Raw genomic sequence first — 22,325 nt, 5'->3', positions numbered from 1 at the left:
ACTACTAAAATCAAGACCTAATTCAGACTTAAAACAAATGATACTGAATCTTTTAGGTAAACCTATACTGTAATATAGTATATTATTTACTACACTATTCAATCAGAAAACACCAAGTAAACTGTAGCGCAAACTAAAACATTTGACCACAGGTCAGCAAAAATTTTATTTAATGAATTGGTTTACTGCATTACCTTCCTGATAAGAAAATATACTATAGTAGACTACATCACAAAGAAGTGTTAATGAGTTGTTCTGAATTATGACTGATATTTATAGTTTAAATTTACCTGAGGTAGAGAAATGTCAGACACATCACATGTCAAGCAGTAGATTAACATAAAGCCCTAAGAAATGGGGAGGGGAAAGAAATGTGGTCTGGTAAGTTCCTTTCCTTTCACCATCTATAGAAACTGAATGAATACAGCAGCCAGAGTGAAGGAACGAACGAACTACTACAACTATTACTACATATGTTTGCTGTGATTTATGAAAGGCAAACATTATTTCTGAACCACACAGATAATCCACATCCTAGATGTCGCAGCGTGTAACTACTGTATATCTTTTGTAGAGCACTAATTAGACATCTGAATAAATATGGTGAAGTGTGGTTTGGAATAGAGCCATTTCACTGGCATTTGTTTGAGCTTCACAAGGGAAAGTTTTACTTATAAAATTCAAAGTGAGCTTAAGCACCAATAAGATTTAGAATTTTCTCACACACATTTAAACCAGAATTAGAGAATTATAAAAGTACAGTAGACCCTTCAGTTACGAACGGTTTACCATATGAACATTTTGGGTTACGAATGATCTTTATCAACTTAACGTACGAACAAATTTCAGATTACGAACCAAAATTCGCGAAACACGCAACGTCAACGCACGTGGACTCCAAGCGTGTCTCTCTCTCTCTCTCTCTCTCTCTCTATATATATATATACAGTGTATCACAAAAGTGAGTACACCCCTCACATTTCTGCAGATATTTAAGTATATCTTTTCATGGGACAACACTGACAAAATGACACTTTGACACAATGAAAAGTAGTCTGTGTGCAGCTTATATAACAGTGTAAATTTATTCTTCCCTCAAAATAACTCAATATACAGCCATTAATGTCTAAACCACCGGCAACAAAAGTGAGTACACCCCTTAGTGAAAGTTCCTGAAGTGTCAATATTTTGTGTGGCCACCATTATTTCCCAGAACTGCCTTAACTCTCCTGGGCATGGAGTTTACCAGAGCTTCACAGGTTGCCACTGGAATGCTTTTCCACTCCTCCATAACGACATCACGGAGCTGGCGGATATTCGAGACTTTGCGCTCCTCCACCTTCCGCTTGAGGATGCCCCAAAGATGTTCTATTGGGTTTAGGTCTGGAGACATGCTTGGCCAGTCCATCACCTTTACCCTCAGCCTCTTCAATAAAGCAGTGATCGTCTTAGAGGTGTGTTTGGAGTCATTATCATGCTGGAACACTGCCCTGCGACCCAGTTTCCGGAGGCAGGGGATCATGCTCTGCTTCAGTATTTCACAGTACATATTGGAGTTCATGTGTCCCTCAATGAAATGTAACTCCCCAACACCTGCTGCACTCATGCAGCCCCAGACCATGGCATTCCCACCACCATGCTTGACTGTAGGCATGACACACTTATCTTTGTACTCCTCACCTGATTGCCGCCACACATGCTTGAGACCATCTGAACCAAACAAATTAATCTTGGTCTCATCAGACCATAGGACATGGTTCCAGTAATCCATGTCCTTTGTTGACATGTCTTCAGCAAACTGTTTGCGGGCTTTCTTGTGTAAAGACTTCAGAAGAGGCTTCCTTCTGGGGTGACAGCCATGCAGACCAATTTGATGTAGTGTGCGGCGTATGGTCTGAGCACTGACAGGCTGACCCCCCACCTTTTCAATCTCTGCAGCAATGCTGACAGCACTCCTGCGCCTATCTTTCAAAGACAGCAGTTGGATGTGACGCTGAGCACGTGCACTCAGCTTCTTTGGACGACCAACGCGAGGTCTGTTCTGAGTGGACCCTGCTCTTTTAAAACGCTGGATGATCTTGGCCACTGTGCTGCAGCTCAGTTTCAGGGTGTTGGCAATCTTCTTGTAGCCTTGGCCATCTTCATGTAGCGCAACAATTCGTCTTTTAAGATCCTCAGAGAGTTATTTGCCATGAGGTGCCATGTTGGAACTTTCAGTGACCAGTATGAGAGAGTGTGAGAGCTGTACTACTAAATTGAACACACCTGCTCCCTATGCACACCTGAGACCTAGTAACACTAACAAATCACATGACATTTTGGAGGGAAAATGACAAGCAGTGCTCAATTTGGACATTTAGGGGTGTAGTCTCTTAGGGGTGTACTCACTTTTGTTGCCGGTGGTTTAGACATTAATGGCTGTATATTGAGTTATTTTGAGGGAAGAATAAATTTACACTGTTATATAAGCTGCACACAGACTACTTTTCATTGTGTCAAAGTGTCATTTTGTCAGTGTTGTCCCATGAAAAGATATACTTAAATATCTGCAGAAATGTGAGGGGTGTACTCGCTTTTGTGATACACTGTATATACAGGGTGGGACATTTATATGGATACACCTAAATAAAATGGGAATGGTTGGTGATATTAACTTCCTGTTTGTGGCACATTAGTATATGGGAGGGGGAAAACTTTTCAAGATGGGTGGTGACCATGGCGGCCATTTTGAAGTCGGCCATTTTGGATCCAACTTTAGTTTTTTCAATGGGAAGAGGGTCATGTGACACATCAAACTTATTGAGAATTTCACAAGAAAAACAATGGTGTGCTTGGTTTTAACGTAACTTTATTCTTTCATGAGTTATTTACAAGCTTCTCTTTGTTTACAGCCATTGACATATCGCAGAGGTTAACACGTGAGGAGCGGATAGAAATTGTGTTGATGTCTGGTGAACGCAGTACCCGGGTCATTGCAGCAGATTTCAATGCAAGACACCCTACGAGACCACCCATCTCCCATGCTACAGTTAGCAAACTGCTTGCCAAGTTTCGTGAAACTGGTTCAGTGTTGGATTTGCCAAAATGTGGACGCATGAAAACTGTCACTAATGAAGAAACATCAGTGGCTGTCCTAGCTTCATTCAGCAAGAACCCACAGCGTAGCACTCGCATGTCACTGGAGAGTGGCATCAGTCGAACATCCCTTCGGCGGATATTAGCTACTCACAAATGGCACCCTTACAAACTCCAGCTGCTGCAGCATCTCAACGAGGATGACCCAGATCGGCACACTGAATTTGCACAATGGGCAAAACTAAAATTGGAACAGGACCCTCAGTTTACACAGAACATTTTGTTCAGTGATGAGGCAAACTTTTATGTGAATGGTGAAGTTAACAAACAAAACCACCGCTATTGGTCTGACACTAACCCACATTGGATAGATCCCTCCAAGACTGTTGGAACACAAAAATTGATGGTATGGTGTGGTATATGGGGTACAAAGATAGTGGGGCCATTCTTCATCAATGGAAACCTCAAGGCCACTGGATATTTGAAATTGCTACATGATGATGTGTTTCCCTCTTTATGCACTGAAGCTGGCACGTTCTCTGAGTTTTTCCAGCAAGATGGTGCACCACCACATTATGGGTGTCAGGTCCGAGCATTCCTAGATGAACAGTTTCCTGGAAAGTGGATTGGTCGTCGTGGGCCAGTTGAATGGCCCCCAAGGTCTTCCGATCTGACCCCCTTAGACTTTTATCTTTGGGGTCATCTGAAGGCAATTGTCTATGCTGTGAAGATACGAGATGTGCAGCACCTGAAACTACGGATACTGGAAGCCTGTGCTAGCATTTCTTCTGCGGTGTTGCTATCAGTGTGTGAAGAGTGGGAGAAGAGGGTTGCATTGACAATCCAACACAATGGGCAGCACTTTGAACACATTTTATAAGTGGTCAGAAACTTGTAAATAACTCATGAAAGAATAAAGTTACGTTAAAACCAAGCACACCATTGTTTTTCTTGTGAAATTCTCAATAAGTTTGATGTGTCACATGACCCTCTTCCCATTGAAAAAACTAAAGTTGGATCCAAAATGGCCGACTTCAAAATGGCCACCATGGTCACCACCCATCTTGAAAAGTTTCCCCCCTCCCATATACTAATGTGCCACAAACAGGAAGTTAATATCACCAACCATTCCCATTTTATTTAGGTGTATCCGTATAAATGACCCACCCTGTACATATATATACACACAGTGAGCGAACATTCAGACAGCGGACGGTGTTTTTCCGATGTTTTCTTTTTTTTGTAAAATTCAATAATAAAATGTCCACAAACAATGTGCAGAGAGAGCGCAGTGGTGAGAAAATTAACAAATCTATTACATTTGTTGTGTTGTATAATTACTCCTGCCAGTAGCCGTCACTGTGTATCAGACAAAGGGGACAGTGAGTGAGAGAGAAGAAGGAAATCGGCTCAGTAAAGTATTCTTTCTTTCATGCAATTGCACCTACAAAATACAACACTATTGAAACAAAGAGGGAAATAATAGAGAAATATGAGAGTTATTGTTGTTTCTTGTAGATACATTTTATAAAAAGAAGGAAATGTATTATGGTGTGTGATACAGCACACGTACTGTATTGAAATGTGATGTGGTGTGTTTTATGTACAGTACTACTGTGTATTGTTTATTATTGTTTATTACAAGAATGTCTATTCTATAATTTAAGATTTAAAGGAAAATATACTTGTATTTACAACAAAAAAAAAAGACCATTTAAGACATTAGAAAGGTTAGGTAAGGGGTGTTTGGGAGGTCTGGCACGGATTAATTCTGTTTACATGATTTCTTATGGGTAAAAATAGGTTTAACTAACAAACATTTTGACTTAAGAACAGCCCTTTGGAACCAATTAAATTTGTAAGTCAAGGGTCTACTGTATAGAAAAAGCAACATTGCATGTTATTTAAATTGCTCATACAACTGTGAAACATGTTCATTACATAATGAAACCTACAGTAAGGATTTTGACATTACAAAAGTTAGTGACACTTGGAAAAACTTGTTTCATTTCGTAAGAAAAGATTTACAGCACAAAAAATGCTATACAGTATACTCCTTTAAACACAATGCATTCCATTACAATAGGATTATGTCAATAAGAATGCAATGGCACCGCATATTGCAACAAGCGGACAGACTGGTTTATCAGACAACAGCTTCTAGAGTTCACACAGAATAGTGCAAAAAAGTGTTTAAAAAGGCTTTATTCATGCGAGTTGCCAGAGGGGGCTGGCTGGTTCGAGTTGACTGGAATGCTACAATAACTCAAGCAGTCACAGTAAGCAGAAAAAACCACTTAGGATTGCATACTGAATCCCCAGACAGTAGGGTCAGATCTTCCTATAAACAGTTTTGACCACTGAAGATAGTGCGAGACACTTCTTGGCATACGCTGGGCCCCAGCCTTTTTTTTTTAATGTTACACCATATCTGAATATTGTTCCTAACCATACTAACTATACTAGGGTTCAGTGTATTTCAGTAGCCTCCTCAATCACTAGAACTGAATTTAAAAAAGGACCTGTCAAAGGAAATGTAATTTATGATGCGAGCATGGACTCAAAGGAATGCGCCCAATACTTTGTGGAATCCATGTAATAAAGAAGCTGAGAGCTACCTCCTGTTTATGGTGTTCCTAATAATATGGCCAGTGAGTGCACTAAGGGAATATGCACTCAGCATATTAAATCAACAGTCTATATACACTGATACATACACTGATTTAACAAAATTTTAAACTGAATAAAAAAGAACAAATAATATAATTAATAAAGTGGTACCTTGTAACTCAACGTCCCCTAAACTCAAAACCTTCGTTGAGAAATTTGTACCCTTAAACTCAACGTTTCCCTTAAACTCAACATGTTCAGTTTAAGGGAAAGTATTTATTTAATTTCAAATTAACAATGAACAGTCGCTTGTTCAGCGCTGAGAGTGGTGCGGTAATACATCATCAAAGTGTGCATATGAGATGAATCTGCATTTATGTGGAATAACCATCAGATTCACTCTGAAAGCTCCACATGTATCTGTGTTTATCTGGATTTTCCTCCTGTTTCACTTTTAAACTTGTGTTACAGCTTGGGGTTCTAAGAAATTGTAAGAATCAGCTTTTTATTTTTGTGTTTTTATATTAGATGTGTGTTATTTTCAGTGTATAAAGAGTCAAAAACAACCCCATTATTTTACATAAGCCTAAAATATATGCAGTTCCATGGGACTATGGAACACATTAACAGGTTTCCCATACATCCTTATCGGAAAAAATACCTTTAAACTCGACACCTTTTAAACTCAATGCCAGTCCCAGAACCAATTGACGTTGAGTTTCAAGGTACCACTGTATTGTCTAGGTAAGGGGTGTTTGGGAGGTCTGGCACGGATTAATTCTGTTTACATGATTTCTTATGGGTAAAAATAGGTTTAACTAACAAACATTTTGACTTAAGAACAGCCCTTTGGAACCAATTAAATTTGTAAGTCAAGGGTCTACTGTATAGAAAAAGCAACATTGCATGTTATTTAAATTGCTCATACAACTGTGAAACATGTTCATTACATAATGAAACCTACAGTAAGGATTTTGACATTACAAAAGTTAGTGACACTTGGAAAAACTTGTTTCATTTCGTAAGAAAAGATTTACAGCACAAAAAATGCTATACAGTATACTCCTTTAAACACAATGCATTCCATTACAATAGGATTATGTCAATAAGAATGCAATGGCACCGCATATTGCAACAAGCGGACAGACTGGTTTATCAGACAACAGCTTCTAGAGTTCACACAGAATAGTGCAAAAAAGTGTTTAAAAAGGCTTTATTCATGCGAGTTGCCAGAGGGGGCTGGCTGGTTCGAGTTGACTGGAATGCTACAATAACTCAAGCAGTCACAGTAAGCAGAAAAAACCACTTAGGATTGCATACTGAATCCCCAGACAGTAGGGTCAGATCTTCCTATAAACAGTTTTGACCACTGAAGATAGTGCGAGACACTTCTTGGCATACGCTGGGCCCCAGCCTTTTTTTTTTAATGTTACACCATATCTGAATATTGTTCCTAACCATACTAACTATACTAGGGTTCAGTGTATTTCAGTAGCCTCCTCAATCACTAGAACTGAATTTAAAAAAGGACCTGTCAAAGGAAATGTAATTTATGATGCGAGCATGGACTCAAAGGAATGCGCCCAATACTTTGTGGAATCCATGTAATAAAGAAGCTGAGAGCTACCTCCTGTTTATGGTGTTCCTAATAATATGGCCAGTGAGTGCACTAAGGGAATATGCACTCAGCATATTAAATCAACAGTCTATATACACTGATACATACACTGATTTAACAAAATTTTAAACTGAATAAAAAAGAACAAATAATATAATTAATAAAGTGGTACCTTGTAACTCAACGTCCCCTAAACTCAAAACCTTCGTTGAGAAATTTGTACCCTTAAACTCAACGTTTCCCTTAAACTCAACATGTTCAGTTTAAGGGAAAGTATTTATTTAATTTCAAATTAACAATGAACAGTCGCTTGTTCAGCGCTGAGAGTGGTGCGGTAATACATCATCAAAGTGTGCATATGAGATGAATCTGCATTTATGTGGAATAACCATCAGATTCACTCTGAAAGCTCCACATGTATCTGTGTTTATCTGGATTTTCCTCCTGTTTCACTTTTAAACTTGTGTTACAGCTTGGGGTTCTAAGAAATTGTAAGAATCAGCTTTTTATTTTTGTGTTTTTATATTAGATTTGTGTTATTTTCAGTGTATAAAGAGTCAAAAACAACCCCATTATTTTACATAAGCCTAAAATATATGCAGTTCCACGGGACTATGGAACACATTAACAGGTTTCCCATACATCCTTATCGGAAAAAATACCTTTAAACTCGACACCTTTTAAACTCAATGCCAGTCCCAGAACCAATTGACGTTGAGTTTCAAGGTACCACTGTATTGTCTAGATTATTGATAGTCCAAATTCTGAATGTTTTTCCCTCCAAGTGTTTACTGAGCTCCTTTAAGGTGTGTGTTCTCGTTGATTTCTTCCTCTTCATTACCATCCTCATACTCGGGCTCAGGCTCATGCATGAAGCCATAGCGGCGATAGACCGACCCATCTCGGCTCGTGTACACCACATCTGCGTCATCTCCACTATCATCAGGCTCGGGTACACCATGGGGCATGGGCCGTGTGTCAGGACAGGACCCTGCCGATCCTCTCAGTCTCTCATACCTCTGCCTCCAGCAAAGTCTTTTCTTGGCATGGGCCTTTACCAATATAAATACGCACAGTGCAAGGCCTACAGCCAGGATCAGAGTAGTAGGTAGAACGGCAGATGCATGTTGGCTTTCCTGTGCCTTCTGATTCACCTCATCAATATCTGCTGAAACTGGACCCTCCAAGCACAGCACTGTAAAACATATTAACAGTAAGGGATTTGTTCTAGATACAGTTGAGGTATCTAGAAGATCGAAGATGATATCCTTTATTTGTCATATATACATATACGGTTGTACAGTACAATGAAATTCTTTCTTCACATATCCCAGCTTGTTTGGAAGCTGGGGTCAGAGCGCAGGGTCAGCCATTGTACGGCGCCCCTGGAGCAGACAGGGTTAAGGGCCTTGCTCAAGGACCCAACAGTGGCTGCATAGAGCCTGGATTTGAACCGCCAATCTTCCGGTTGATAGCCCAAAGCTCTACCCACTAGACTACCACTGTCCCATCTAGTCGTGTCCAATTACCCTGATTGCGTCCTCTATACTGATTCGACCCTTCACCGCTGACTGAGGACGCCTCTCAACTGACATACGCTCCCTCCGGCATGTACAGTCAGTACAGACTGCATTTTTCACCTGCACGTGTCGAGTTCATACACTTGACGGGCACTGTGTATGGAGGGCCACACCCCCATCAGCATTATTCCTCAGCCCTGTGCAGGCACCATCAGTCAGCCAGTTGAACCAGTTATAAGGACCTATGATCTGACTTTCTTACCCTCTAACCCTGAACAACAGCCAGTCGTTGTTCATGCTGCCACCCAGCCCAGTCAGAAAGGCAGAGCTGAGATTCAATACTCAAAACCCCAACTCTGGTGCGCTAGCATACTTTACCACTGCGCCAACTGAGCGGCTAAACCAGTGGTATCTTTACCTAGATTAAAAAAACTAATACTTATACTAATACCCTATACATCATACTTCACTAGTCCAAACAGATGTAATCTACACTGATTGACATACAAATGAGTTAGCGGTCATCCTTAGTCAGTGGAGGGTTGTTTTTGCTTTCTGCCAAAAAGTTGCTTTGTCTGCCCAATGTTCACCGTTTGACCTTGTTCTTATGAATCACCAATCTGACCCTTACTGTATCCCTCTGCTAGTAAAACCAAATTGAACTAATCTTTTTCTTACTCAAAATTTCATTTATTTCCTCTCCTTTGTCTTGTAGTATTTTTTTATTCCACTTATGTTTCAGGTACTACAAGCTCTAATTTTGGCACCTAGCTGGTCCTACTGGAAGAGGATGGTGATACAACAGCAGTGTTTTTTCTACATGTCTTTCCTTGTTAAATAAGATGTGACTCAGGTGATTGCTATTTATTTTATGGTGTGTGTCTGCTGTGATTCAACATACACTGTACTGGAAAGGCTGCCATACACGTAAAGAAAAGAAAAAAAAAAGATGTTTTATACATATAACGAATTCAGAAAATACTCAGTCTTTGGCTTTTTGTGAACTTCATTGTGTTAAATCTTAAATCTCTTAATTATAAAAGTAATCTCACCATTTGCAGTGGCACTACAAATTATGGTAATGTGTGTCCATTTTGCCTTAACTATCCTTGAGTTGCATCTAAAACTCAATAGTAGTCCACCTGTTGCTATTTGAATTGAGTGGACTTAGTTTGTTAGAGCACATTTGGGTCTTACACAAAGAAAGTCCTGGGTCAGAATGTAAGAAAGAACCAATGATCACTCTAAAAGAGCTCCAAAATGACATAAATCTCTTAGCAGAGATAAATGAACAACAATCTCTACAGCACTCCATTAATTGGATCTTTAAGTGGCAAAACAAAAGCCACTGATGAGTTGGAGTTTGCTAATCAGAATGTATAGGTCTCTGGCCACATGAGAAAAAAACATTCTAAATCAGATAAAAATTATGTTTCAAGCAGAACAGCAAACACTATGCCTGACAAACATCAGACACTGCACATCACTTGACTAATACTATCGCTACAATGAAACATGGTGGTGGCAGCGTTATGTTAGCCAGCAGTAATAGTGACAACTTTGTCCAGAAAAAAAACTCAAACTGGGGTGACAGTTCACCTTTCAACACAATAATGACCTGAAGCATACAGCCTAAACAACACTGGAGTGGCTTCTGTGCAAGGCTCTGAAATTCCTTGAGTTACCCAGCCAAAGCCTCAGCGAACATTTGTTGAGATACCCGAAGATGGCAACAACATTCATACATGTTTTATGCATGTACAAATGTATCCATATCAACAGTAAAATGTGTTCTATAACTGGCACAAAGGAGAAAAAGTTATTGCCCCCATATTTACTCAATTAACAAATTAAACACATTAAATTAATAACTGGACTAAATAAGACTGGACACTCTCAGAATTAGCTACTGTCTGCCCACCTAAACATCATTCATCTTGTGCAGCGCTTGCATAACATTCCACTATAAGAATATTTATTTATTAGTATTTTCACGTTTTATGTTTTATTTTAATGTTTTACACTTTGGTTACATTCATGACAGGACAGGTAGTTACTGGTTACACAAGATTCATCAGTTCACAAGTTTAATGTCAAACACAGTCATGGACAATTTGTATCTCCAATTTACCTCACTTGCTTGTCGTTGGACTGTGGGAGGAAACCGGAGCTCCCAGGGGAAACCCACACGGACATGGGGAGAACATGCAAACTCCACTCAGAAAGGACCCAGACCGCCCCACCTGTGAATCGAACCCAGGACCTTCTTGATGTTCCATTGTAAGAACATTATATCAACAGTCAAACTGTGGTATTAGTGTGATGGTGTGGGGATGCTTTGCTGTTAGCCTGAAAATTGTATATACTCATTTCTGGTCATCATTCTGTGATCTGAAGTTCAGGTATAATTAAGTTAAGCAACAAGTTAATAATTATAAAAGCAAGTTATTTTTATAATGGTTCAAAAGAAACAGAATTAAGGTTTGTAAGTGGGTAAAAATCCTGATTTAAACCTCACAGACCTGCTGTGGCACCAATCCATCACAGTCATACTCATCACTAGTCAGAAACTATATGCCCTGTCTTTTACAGTTATGTGGTCTGTTTGCATACCTGAAGCAGAATGGCAGAGGCAGCAGTTTCTGGCTGTCTGGTCAGGCTGGCAGCAGGGCACACAGCTTCTGGTTACAGCTTGCAGTCCGAAGCCTGAGTGGCATGTCACACAGCTCTCAAGACCAGGACCGGAGCAGTGCTTACAGGATTCATCACATGCTTCACACCTCTCCTGATACATACAACATAGGCACAGACATGAGAGCAAAACATACTAAAAAAGCATACTAAACTATTTTAAACAGTATTTTGTTAGTGTTACAATATAAACAGTACAGGGGACATCAGTTAAAAAAACAGATAGTAAGGGAATAATTTAAAGGGAGTAATTTAATTATTTAAGACATTTTAGTTAAATAAAACAATAAATCAAACCAAAAAACTGAAATGAAATACAGCTATAGTTATATTAATGTCACTTTCAGACCGATGTTAGGACAAACCACATTTCCGGAAAAGTTTTTTTTTCTATTTTTTCTATTTTGTCCCTTTTTAGAGTAGTCAATTTGTCTTCTGCTGCTGTAGCTCCCTGATTGCGTTCGAGGAAGATATATTGCTGCTCATGCCTCCTCCAATCCCTTATTTTACTCCCATGCTTTGGTGTATTCATACATAAGGCTTATCCACTTTCTGCACAGGGGCCTCGGTCTGCTAACCAGGGTCCTTACACAGCATTTGAAGACCCCACCCACTTAGTCCGGTAATTTCCCCACCCAGCAGACACGATGGCTAATTTTTGTCTGCTGCAGGCACTGCCAATTGTGCCCGCTAGATGGTGCCCAGTTGACCGGTAGAAGAGCCGAGATTTGAACCAGAGTGTTCAAAATCTCGACGCTGGTCTGCTAGTGGAATATCCCGCTGCACCACCTGGGCGAAAGTTGGGATATTCTGTAAAATAAAATAAAAAAAGAATCTGTAATTTGTTCGTTCCTTTTAAATTATATTTAACTGATAAAAGTACAGCAAAATATTTTTTTAAATGATTTCACTGGCAACGTCCAAGTGGCACAGCGGGATATTCCCAGAGTCTCGGGTCTGCTACTGGTCGGCTGGGCACCATCTAGCGGGCACAATTAACAGTGCCAGAAACAGACACAAATTGGTCACCATGTCTGCTGGGTGGGAAAATGACTGGACTAAGTGGGTGGGCTCTTCAAACAGTGTGTAAGGACCCTGGTTAGCAGATAGAGGCGTCTGTGCAGAAGCACGAGCGTAAATAAGGACTGTGCATGCATTGGAGGGCATGTGAGCAGCAAATATACCCTCCTCGAATGCAATCAGGGATTCACAGCAGCGGAAGACAAATTGACTACGCTAAATCGGGAGAAAATGCATCAATAAATCTGCTCATAAATACACTATAAACAAATTTAGAATTCGATGCCTGCAACACACACATACAATGTTTGTGTGGACAGATTACAGTGGTCATAAAACGTCTACACATCCCTGTTAAAATTTTAATGTGACCTATAATCTGTGCAATTCAGTTAAATATACCAGGGGGAAAAAAAAAAAAAAAATAATAGTAAGTGATATTTATCATCAATAATGTGGTTGCATAAATTTGGACACCGTTAAACTAATACTTTGTTGAAGCATTGAGTCCTCTTCAAGTCACCCCTTAAATTGTCTAGGTCTGGGCTCTGGCTGAACCATTCTAAAACAAGACCAGAAGCCTGAAGGTTTTGTGCCAAAATGGACTAATATTTGGAACCTTGTATTATTCTCTTCATCTTGAGCGGGGTCAGTGGATGCTGAGGCGCATAGTGTGCAGAGTTCGGCAACTTTCTGCAGTGTCAATCACTACAGACCTTCAAACTTCATGTGGCGTTCAGATTAGCTCAAGAACAGTGTGTACAGAGTTTCATGGAATGGGTTTCCATGGCCAAGCAGCTGCATCCAATCCTTACATCACCAAGCGCAATGCAAAGCGTCGGCTGCTGTGATGTAAAGAACGCCGCCACTGGACTCTAGAGCAGTGGAGACGTGTTCTCTGGAGTGACGAATCATGCTTCTCCGTCTGGCAATCCGATGGACGAGTCTGGGTTTGGCGGTTGCCAGGAGACCGGGACTTATCTGACTGCATTGTGCCAAGTGTAAAGTTTGGTGGAGGGGGGATTATGGTGTGGGGTGGTTTTTCAGTAGCTGGGCTCGGCCTCTTAGTTCCAGTGTAAGGAACTCTTAATGCTTCAGCATACCAAGAGATTTTGGACAATTTCATGCTCCCAACTTTGTGGGAACAGTTTGGGGATGGCCCCTTCCTGTTCCAACATGACTGCGCACCAGTGCACAAAGCAAGATCCATAAATACATGAATGAGCGAGTTTGGTGTGGAAGAACTTGACTGGCCTGCACAGAGTCCTGACCTTAACCCAACAGAACACCTTTGGGATGAATTAGAGCGGAGACTGCGAGCCAGGCCTTCTCGTCCAACATCAGTGTCTGACCTCACAAATGCGCTTCTGAAAGAATGGTCAAAAATTCCCATAAACACACTCCTAAACCTTGTGGAAAGCCTTCCCAGAAGAGCTGAAGCTGTTATAGCTGCAAAGGGTGGGCCGACCATCATATTAAACCCTATGGATTAAGAATGGAATGTCACTCAAGTTCATATGCGTGTGAAGGCAGACGAGCGAATACTTTTGGCAATATAGTGTACCCTTTAAAATTATGGCTCATCAGACCAACTCTTTTTTTCACATGCTTTTGGAAGACTTGATGTAGGTTTTTGCAAAATGTTGCCAGGCTTAGATGTTTTTTCTTGCCACCACAGCCCAGACATATGAAGAATACAAGATTTTTTTTGTTACAAGTAGTACACAACCAGTACACGCCAAACATTTCTGCAGCTCCTCTTCTTGGCAGCCTCCTGTGCCAGGATTTATGCATTTTAATTAGTTTTGGAGGGATGCCCAGTTCTTGGTAATGTCACTGTTGTGCCAAAATGTATCCATTGTTGATGACTGTCTTTACTGTGTTCCATGGTATGTGTAACTCCTTAAAAATACAATACAGGTTTGTACTGACTAATATTTGACATGACTTTGAATGTGATTGGTAAATTGTAAACACAGCCACATCAATTATAAAAGCACTTTTATGCAACCACATAATTTTTTTTTTTTTCATTTTTACTTTTCCTCTCATTATTTCAGTTTGATTTTCAATTATAGATCAACAGATTATAGGTCACATTAAAAGTAGAAATAGGTCTGAAACTTTATGTTGTTTTTCTTCATCTACTCTTCATCTATTTAATTTTTTTCTTTCTAGTAATACTCAGACATGTCATGTTCTTAAAATAAAGTAGTGATCCTAGGTAGTAACTAATGACTTTAGCTCTATGCAGTGCAGAGCTATGATTATAATACCATACAAACAGTTGCAGTACTTACACTCTGAGAGTAGTATTGGCCTTCTTCACAACGAGGGTAACACACCCCATCCTGTAGAATACTGCCCCAGTCACACGATAGACATCCCTGAGGTGTGTTATCTGCAAACACGAGCACTATTGATGTAAACGGCACAAACAGGAGGCTCTTTTATATGCAAGAGTTTAAAGAGAGATCATGGTAAGAGACCTATACATCTATACACCAATCAGCCATAACATTAAAACCACCTCCTTGTTTCTACACACATTGTCCATTTTATCAACTTACCACATAGAAGTACTTTGTAGTTCTACAATTACTGACTGTAGTCCATCTGTTTCTCTGCATGCTTTGTTAGCGCCTTTCACGCTGTTCTTCAATGGTCAGGACTCTCCCAGGACCACTACAGAGCAGGTATTATTTAGGTGGTGGATCATTCTCAGCACTGCAGTGACACTAACATGGTGGTGGTGTGTTAGTGTGTGTTGTGCTGGTATGAGTGAATAAAACACAGCAGCGCTGCTGGAGTTTTTAAACACCTCACTGTCACTGCTGGACTGAGAATAGTCCACCAACTAAAAATATCCAGCCAACAGCGCTCAAACTCAACTCAAACAGCAGCAATAGATGAGCGATTGTCTCTGACTTTACATCTACAAGGTGGACCAACTAGGTAGGAGTGTCTAATAGAGTGGACACAGTATTTAAAAACTCCAGCAGCACTGCTGTGTCTGATTCACTAATACCAGCACAACACACACTAACACAACACCACCATGTCATTGTCACTACAGTGCTGAGAATGATACACCACCCACATAATACCTACTCTGTAGTGGTCCTGACCATTGAAGAACAGGGTAAAAGCAGGCTAAAAAAGTATGTACAGAAACAGATGTACTACAGTCAGTAATTGTAGAACTACAAAGTGCTTTTATATGGTAAGTGGAGCTGATAAAATGGACAGTGAGTGTAGAAACAAGGAGGTAGTTTTAATGTTATGGCTGATCAGTGGCTTCATTCTTGCCAATCCACCATTAAAATCGGACTTATAGTGGGCTGCAGAGATGGCTATCTATTCAATAGGGTCAGATCTCTGATCTCTTCACTTAAGTTTTGGAGCTTTTTAAAGTGACTGTTGGGTTCTTTTTTACCTCCCTGACCAAAGCCCTTTTTACCCAGATTTTGCCAGAAGATTAAAGAGTGTCACAGCTACTGTGGTCCTAAGAAAACTCAAACCCTTACATATTGTTTAGGTCTGTGCATTTACAGATGTTAATATGAAAAAAGCAGAGGTATTCAGGTACATGTACCTATGCAGGTCTTGCAGCTGGTGTGGCACTGCATGCAGATGTCAAAGCTCTGATAGAAACGGTGTGGGCAATGCTCCACACACACCTTGGTGCCCTGAATCTCCAGCAAAGGTGGGGCACACACCATGCAGGAGTCTGGTCCCGGGCCTGAACACAACTCACAGGATTGGTAACACCTCTCACAGCGCTCGCCTGCATTGTAGTACCTGGTGAAGTAGAGGGCAAATAGAGGATAAAAAACGGAAAGTCACAATTTGTAACACCTGCCTATATTGGCATGAATTCTTATGCCTCTGATAAATAAATTCAGATTAATAGTTTGGTTCCATCAGTTTAAGGACACTACGGCTATTATAAATGATATTAAGCACTAAGACCTGTGCTTTTACTAGTCCTTTTGACTGATACTGTCAGAAATCTACAAAACACTGTAACTGTGTATCTACACAACAAAATGTTGGGAATTTGTGTGTTTCAGCCACAACAATTGCTAATAGGGGTAATAAATCAATTATATATGCTTCCAACTTTACAGCTATTGTTTAGGAATGGCTCTTTGTTGTTTGGTTTAAAGAAACAGTGGCCTGAACAGAGCCCTGACCTCAGCCCCACTAAACAGCCTTGGAATGAACTGGAACATCAAATGAGGCTTTATTAACCACTTTCAGTGCTAACTTTATGACAAGATCCAACCTCTATCCAGACAGAAGTGTACTATAGATTTTTTAATACCAATGGATCTGCACAGACATGTTTAACTGTAACACATACTTCAGTATAGTGAACTAACAGGTTGTTAAGGCTGCTCCTATATTAAGTGATTAAATACAAGGTAAGCAAAGACAAATACTTTCAATGAATAAATATAAGGTAAGCAAAGACAAATACTTTACCCATTCGTTGTTTACTTAAGGCTGTATGAGAACAAAATGAGACAACGTGCAGTGTATTGGAGCTTGTGTAATGTGATTATTTGTAAGGAGGATTAGCATTTTTCTTAAGAAGTGTGCTGATGTTTTCGTTTTGTTTTCTCTGTAGTGTTTACTCATTGCATGAACTAGAGTCTTTATTTTTAGGGCTTTTTTTCCCCACTTTTCCTCCCAATCTAGTCATATCCAATTTCACTTCCTCCGCACTCCTGACTGTGACTATTACACACCCCCTCAAAGATGTGTGCAGTAACCGACTGCTTCTTTTTCACATGCTTAAAGGGGGTTCATATGAAGGTCTGTATCACAATGGAGAATCCTGCACTGATCACTATTATCCCCCGTCTTTGTGCTGGCAACATCTATCAGCCAGCAGAGGTCATATTGTAGCAGTTATGAGAATCCCCTGGCAATCCCACCCTCGGACGAGCCAATCATTGTCTGTATTTTTCCCAAGGTGGTTTGCAGATGACAGGTCTGATTGGTCTGACTTCCTCTGATTTGTCAGTAAGAAGATTTGCGTGTGTTTGTATGGTTTACAGTCCTGCATTCAACTGTGTGGCACAACTCGGTTCAGTGACAACTCATCCAAGAGGGCACACAATCATTAAATAGTATTTAATGTCTCGAGCTGTTGTTCACGTGACATCTCACTTTACGGGATGTGGATGTCAATGAAACGCGATGGACCAATTAGAATTGATGCAGAGTTGAGATTTTCAGTTAAAGTTCTGTCACATTTTATTACAATGTCACATTCCTACAATTCGGTGCCTTTTGTGTCCCCAGTACTGATCATTGTATTTCTTAAGTACATTTTAAACAATACAATTTCTAAACATCTTACTGAAATAATTAACACTTTCTAATACTAAACACAATGTTTTCTACCCCCCCCCCCCCCCAAATAAAATTACTGTATACATACAGTGGTGTTCAAAAAAATAACAGTGATTTTTAAAAAGTGAATAAAGCACAAAATCATTATAATAACCTTTATTTCCATAAATGCAAATGCACTGAAAATACTATATTTTCAATTCTAAATCAAAACATTAACAAAATTTAGCCAGTTTGTGTTAATCCTTTACAGAAAGTTAAGAAAAATGAATATCAGGCTGTTCAAAGAAATAGCAGTGCCAGCATTTTTCTTTAAAAACTCAAAAATTTCTAAACTGAAAAAAATGTTTGAGGTTTCACTTTACTTTAAATTACTGAACTAATATTTAGTGGCATAACAATTGTTTCCGAGATCTGTGTTGCATGGAGTCGACCAACTTCTGGCACCTCTGAACAGGTATTCCAGTCCAGGATGATTAGACTACATTCCACAGTTCTTCTGCAATTTTGGGTTTTGCCTCAAGAAAACGCGTTTCAGACGTCAGCCCACAAGTTCTCTCTGGGATTGAGGTCAGGGGATTGGGCTGGCCACTCTATTACCTCAATCTTGTTTGTCTGTAACCAAGATGTTTTGGGTCATTGTCATGTTGAAACACCCATGTTAAGGAAACCCATGTTTCCTCTTCAACATAGGGCAACATGATCTCCTCAAGTATTCTGATATATTTAAATGGATCCATGATCCCTCGTATGTGATAAATAGACGTAACACCATGGTATGAAAAACATCCCCACATCATCATTTTGTACCACCATGCTTTACTGTCTTCACAGTGTACTTTGGCTTGAATTCAGTGCTCAGAGGTCGTCTGACATACTGTCTACGGCCACTAGACCCAAAAAGAACAATTTTGCTTTCATCAGTTCACAAAATGTTGAGCCATTTCTCTTAGGCCATGTCAATGTGTTCCTTGGCAAATGTTAACCCATTCAGGACATGTCTTTTTCTTAACAACGGGACTTTGCAAGGAGTTCTTGCTGGTAAATTGGCTTCACTTAATCATCTTCTGTACTCACTGGTAACTTCAGATGTTCCTTGATCTTTCTGGAGGTGATTATTGGCTGAGCCTTTGCCATTCTTTGATTCAATCGAACAGTAGTTTCACGCTTTCTTCTGCGTCTTTCAGGTTTTGGTTGTCACTTCAAGGCATTTGAGATCATTTTAGATGAGCAGCCAATAATTTGCTGCACTTCTCTGTATGTTTTTCCCTCTACAATCAACTTTTTAATCAAAGTACGCTGTTCATCAGAACAATGTCTGGAACAACCCATTTTACCCAGTATTTCAGAAGGAAATGCGCTATGACCAACCTGTGCAACATTTGCCCCCCTCCTACATTAAATAAGGGCCAAAATTGACACCCATTCTTCTGCAGAATGAATGACTTCACCAACTGAACTCCTCACTGCTATTATTTTAAACAACCCCCTTTCAATCAATGCTTCGATTACTCAGAATGAGCGGCATGCATGTCCTAATTGTTGGGTTTGTTTTGTTTTCATTACTTTCCTACACTTTCAAGTATTTTTTTGAACACCACTGTACTGTTTTTATCTCTTAGATACCAGATGTTTTTCCATGTCCCCAGTGCTGTACATTCTGATGTAGTGATGGATATACAGTGCCTTGCAAAAGTATTCAGCCCCCTTGAACTTTTCAACCTTTTGCCACATTTCAGGCTTCAAACATAACGATATGAAATTGTAATTTTTTGTGAAGAATCAACAACAAGTGGGACACAATCGTGAAGTGGAACGAAATTTATTGGATATTTTAAACTTTTTTTAGACATAAAAAACTAAAAAGTGGGGCGTGCAATATTATTCAGCCCCTTTACTTTCAGTGCAGCAAACTCACTCCAGAAGTTCAGTGAGGATCTCTGAATGATCCAATGTTGACCTAAATGACTGATGGTGATAAATAGAATCCACCTGTGTGTAATCAAGTCTCCGTATAAATGCACCTGCTCTGTGATAGTCTCAGAGTTCTGTTTAAAGCGCAGAGAGCATCATGAAGACCAAGGAACACACCAGGCAGGTCCGAGATACTGTTGTGGAGAAGTTTAAAGCCGGATTTGGATACAGAAAGATTTCCCAAGCTTTAAACATCTCAAGGAGCACTGTGCAAGCGATCATATTGAAATGGAAGGAGTATCAGACCACTGCAAATCTACCAAGACCCGGCCGTCCCTCTAAACTTTCAGCTCAAACAAGGAGAAGACTGATCAGAGATGCAGCCAAGAGGCCCATGATCACTCTGAATGAACTGCAGAGATCTACAGCTGAGGTGGGAGAATCTGTCCATAGGACACAATCAGTCGTACACTGCACAAATCTGGCCTTTATGGAAGAGTGGCAAGAAGAAAGCCATTTCTCAAAGATATCTATAAAAAGTCACCTGGGAGACACACCAAACATGTGGAAGAAGGTGCTCTGGTCAGATGAAACCAAAATCAAACTTTTTGGCCACAATGCAAAACGTTATGTTTGGCGTAAAAGCAACACAGCTCATCACCCTGAACACCATCCCCACTGTCAAACATGGTGGTGGCAGCATCATGGTTTGGACCTGCTTTTCTTCAGCAGGGACAGGGAAGATGGTTAAAATTGATGGGAAGATGGATGGAGCCAAATACTGGACCATTCTGGAAGAAAACCTGTTGCAGTCTGCAAAAGACCTGAGACTGGGACGGAGATTTATCTTCCAACAAGACAATGATCCAAAACATAAAGCAAAATCTACAATGGAATGGTTCACAAATAAACGTATCCAGGTGTTAGAATGGCCAAGTCAAAGTCCAGACCTGAATCCCATCGAGAATCTGTGGAAAGAGCTGAAAACTGCTGTTCACAAACGCTCTCCATCCAACCTCACTGAGCTCGAGCTGTTTTGCAAGGAAGAATGGGCAAAAATTTCTGTCTCTCGATGTGCAAAACTGATAGAGACATACCCCAAGCGACTTGCAGCTGTAATCGCAGCAAAAGGTGGCGCTACAAAGTATTAACGCAAGGGGGCTGAATAATATTTCACGCCCCACTTTTCAGTTTTTTATTTCTAAAAAAAGTTTAAAATATCCAATAAATTTCGTTCCACTTCACGATTGTGTCCCACTTGTTGTTGATTCTTCACAAAAAATTACAATTTCATATCGTTATGTTTGAAGCCTGAAATGTGGCAAAAGGTTGAAAAGTTCAAGGGGGCTGAATACTTTTGCAAGGCACTGTATGAGATTTAATCATGAAAATATCTCAGTCTTTCAATACTGTTTAAAAGGTTTGCTTAAGTCCCTCTAAACCTTGGATTTTTTTTCTTTATGAGTTTCATTTTATTGCTGATTATAAGGGTTTTTCACGTCCCTCAAGTTGCTGTCCACCCTGTTATTTCTTACTACTGTCTCTTAAAATGAAGAGCTGTTTTGCATACTGACATCATTTCCTGAAGCTCGCATGATCTCTTTGGAGGGAAAACAACTGTGGAAGATGAGTGGCTAACGCCTCATTTTAATGTTGTTTTTTCCACATTTTATCCTAAAAGTCTTATATGGTAATCCATAACATGTCCACCATGTTATGGAATATAAGAGGAAAAGCAATACGATTTGATAATTTCAAAAATAATCATACTAAAAAGCAGAGAATTCTTTGCCTGAATTCACTGTTATGCTAGCATGGTTTTGCTCACTCGCTAGCTAATGTCTAATTTTATGTCAGAATGTCCACCCTGTTATGGTCCACCCTGTTACAACCTAATACGTAACAGGGTAGACGTCACAGTGTACATGAGGTGTGCATGTGTAACTTAGTTTGACCAATATTAGTTTGGAAAAGTATAACATGTACTTTTTATAATAAAACATGAAAAACAAATTAAAAGTGTTTCATTTTCAAAAAGTTTTAAGGTCCAAAAATCACCCTATCCCAGGAATGACCCTATTTAGAGAAAATAAACTCTCTATTAGAAAATACTAAAGGAAAGCTCTTATTGAAAGTTCATCTTTCTATAAGAAAAAGCTTTGCTCCAAAATACAAAAGGAAGTTTAAATCGGATTGGCCAATCAGAAGCAGAAATAAAATGCAATGTGTCTGACGTTGAGCAGATTTTAAGGTGCCAGTTACGTTTTCATTAAGAAAATAAAGATTTTTGATAACTTATATAATAACTTCATATTTTATGCTACTTTTTCATCCATAATACCTGTGAAAAAGTAACCTACACTCTAAGGGCAGCAAAACAATGTTGGCCTATTATTACCTTACTCCTTTTACTGACGTGCTCTTATTTACCATGCCTCGTCATTAATAACGTAAACCTCTCTGAGACGTGAAGGACAACAAAAAACCTACGTCATTGTATATAATGTTTGTTT

The 22,325-nt window shown here is 39.7% G+C and overlaps 1 protein-coding gene across 1 annotated transcript in view; it reads right to left on the bottom strand.

Moving 5' to 3' along the window:
* Positions 1-4,694: 4,694 nt before the first annotated feature.
* Positions 4,695-22,325, bottom strand: part of LOC134310281 (proprotein convertase subtilisin/kexin type 5) — a 51,301-nt gene continuing 33,670 nt past the window's right edge. The window contains exons 13-16 of the mRNA XM_062991833.1: positions 16,130-16,335; positions 14,835-14,935; positions 11,437-11,608; positions 4,695-8,498 (exon numbers count right to left, since the gene is read on the bottom strand). Coding sequence (XP_062847903.1) covers positions 8,092-8,498; positions 11,437-11,608; positions 14,835-14,935; positions 16,130-16,335 — 886 coding nt within the window. The 3' untranslated portion in view covers positions 4,695-8,091. The remainder of the gene's footprint in view (positions 8,499-11,436; positions 11,609-14,834; positions 14,936-16,129; positions 16,336-22,325) is intronic.

This window comes from Trichomycterus rosablanca, chromosome 1 (assembly GCF_030014385.1).
Source record: "Trichomycterus rosablanca isolate fTriRos1 chromosome 1, fTriRos1.hap1, whole genome shotgun sequence".
Classification (NCBI taxonomy): domain Eukaryota; kingdom Metazoa; phylum Chordata; class Actinopteri; order Siluriformes; family Trichomycteridae; genus Trichomycterus; species Trichomycterus rosablanca.
The sequence above is the reverse complement of the archived record's forward strand: the minus strand, read 5'-3'. Positions and strand labels throughout refer to the sequence as shown.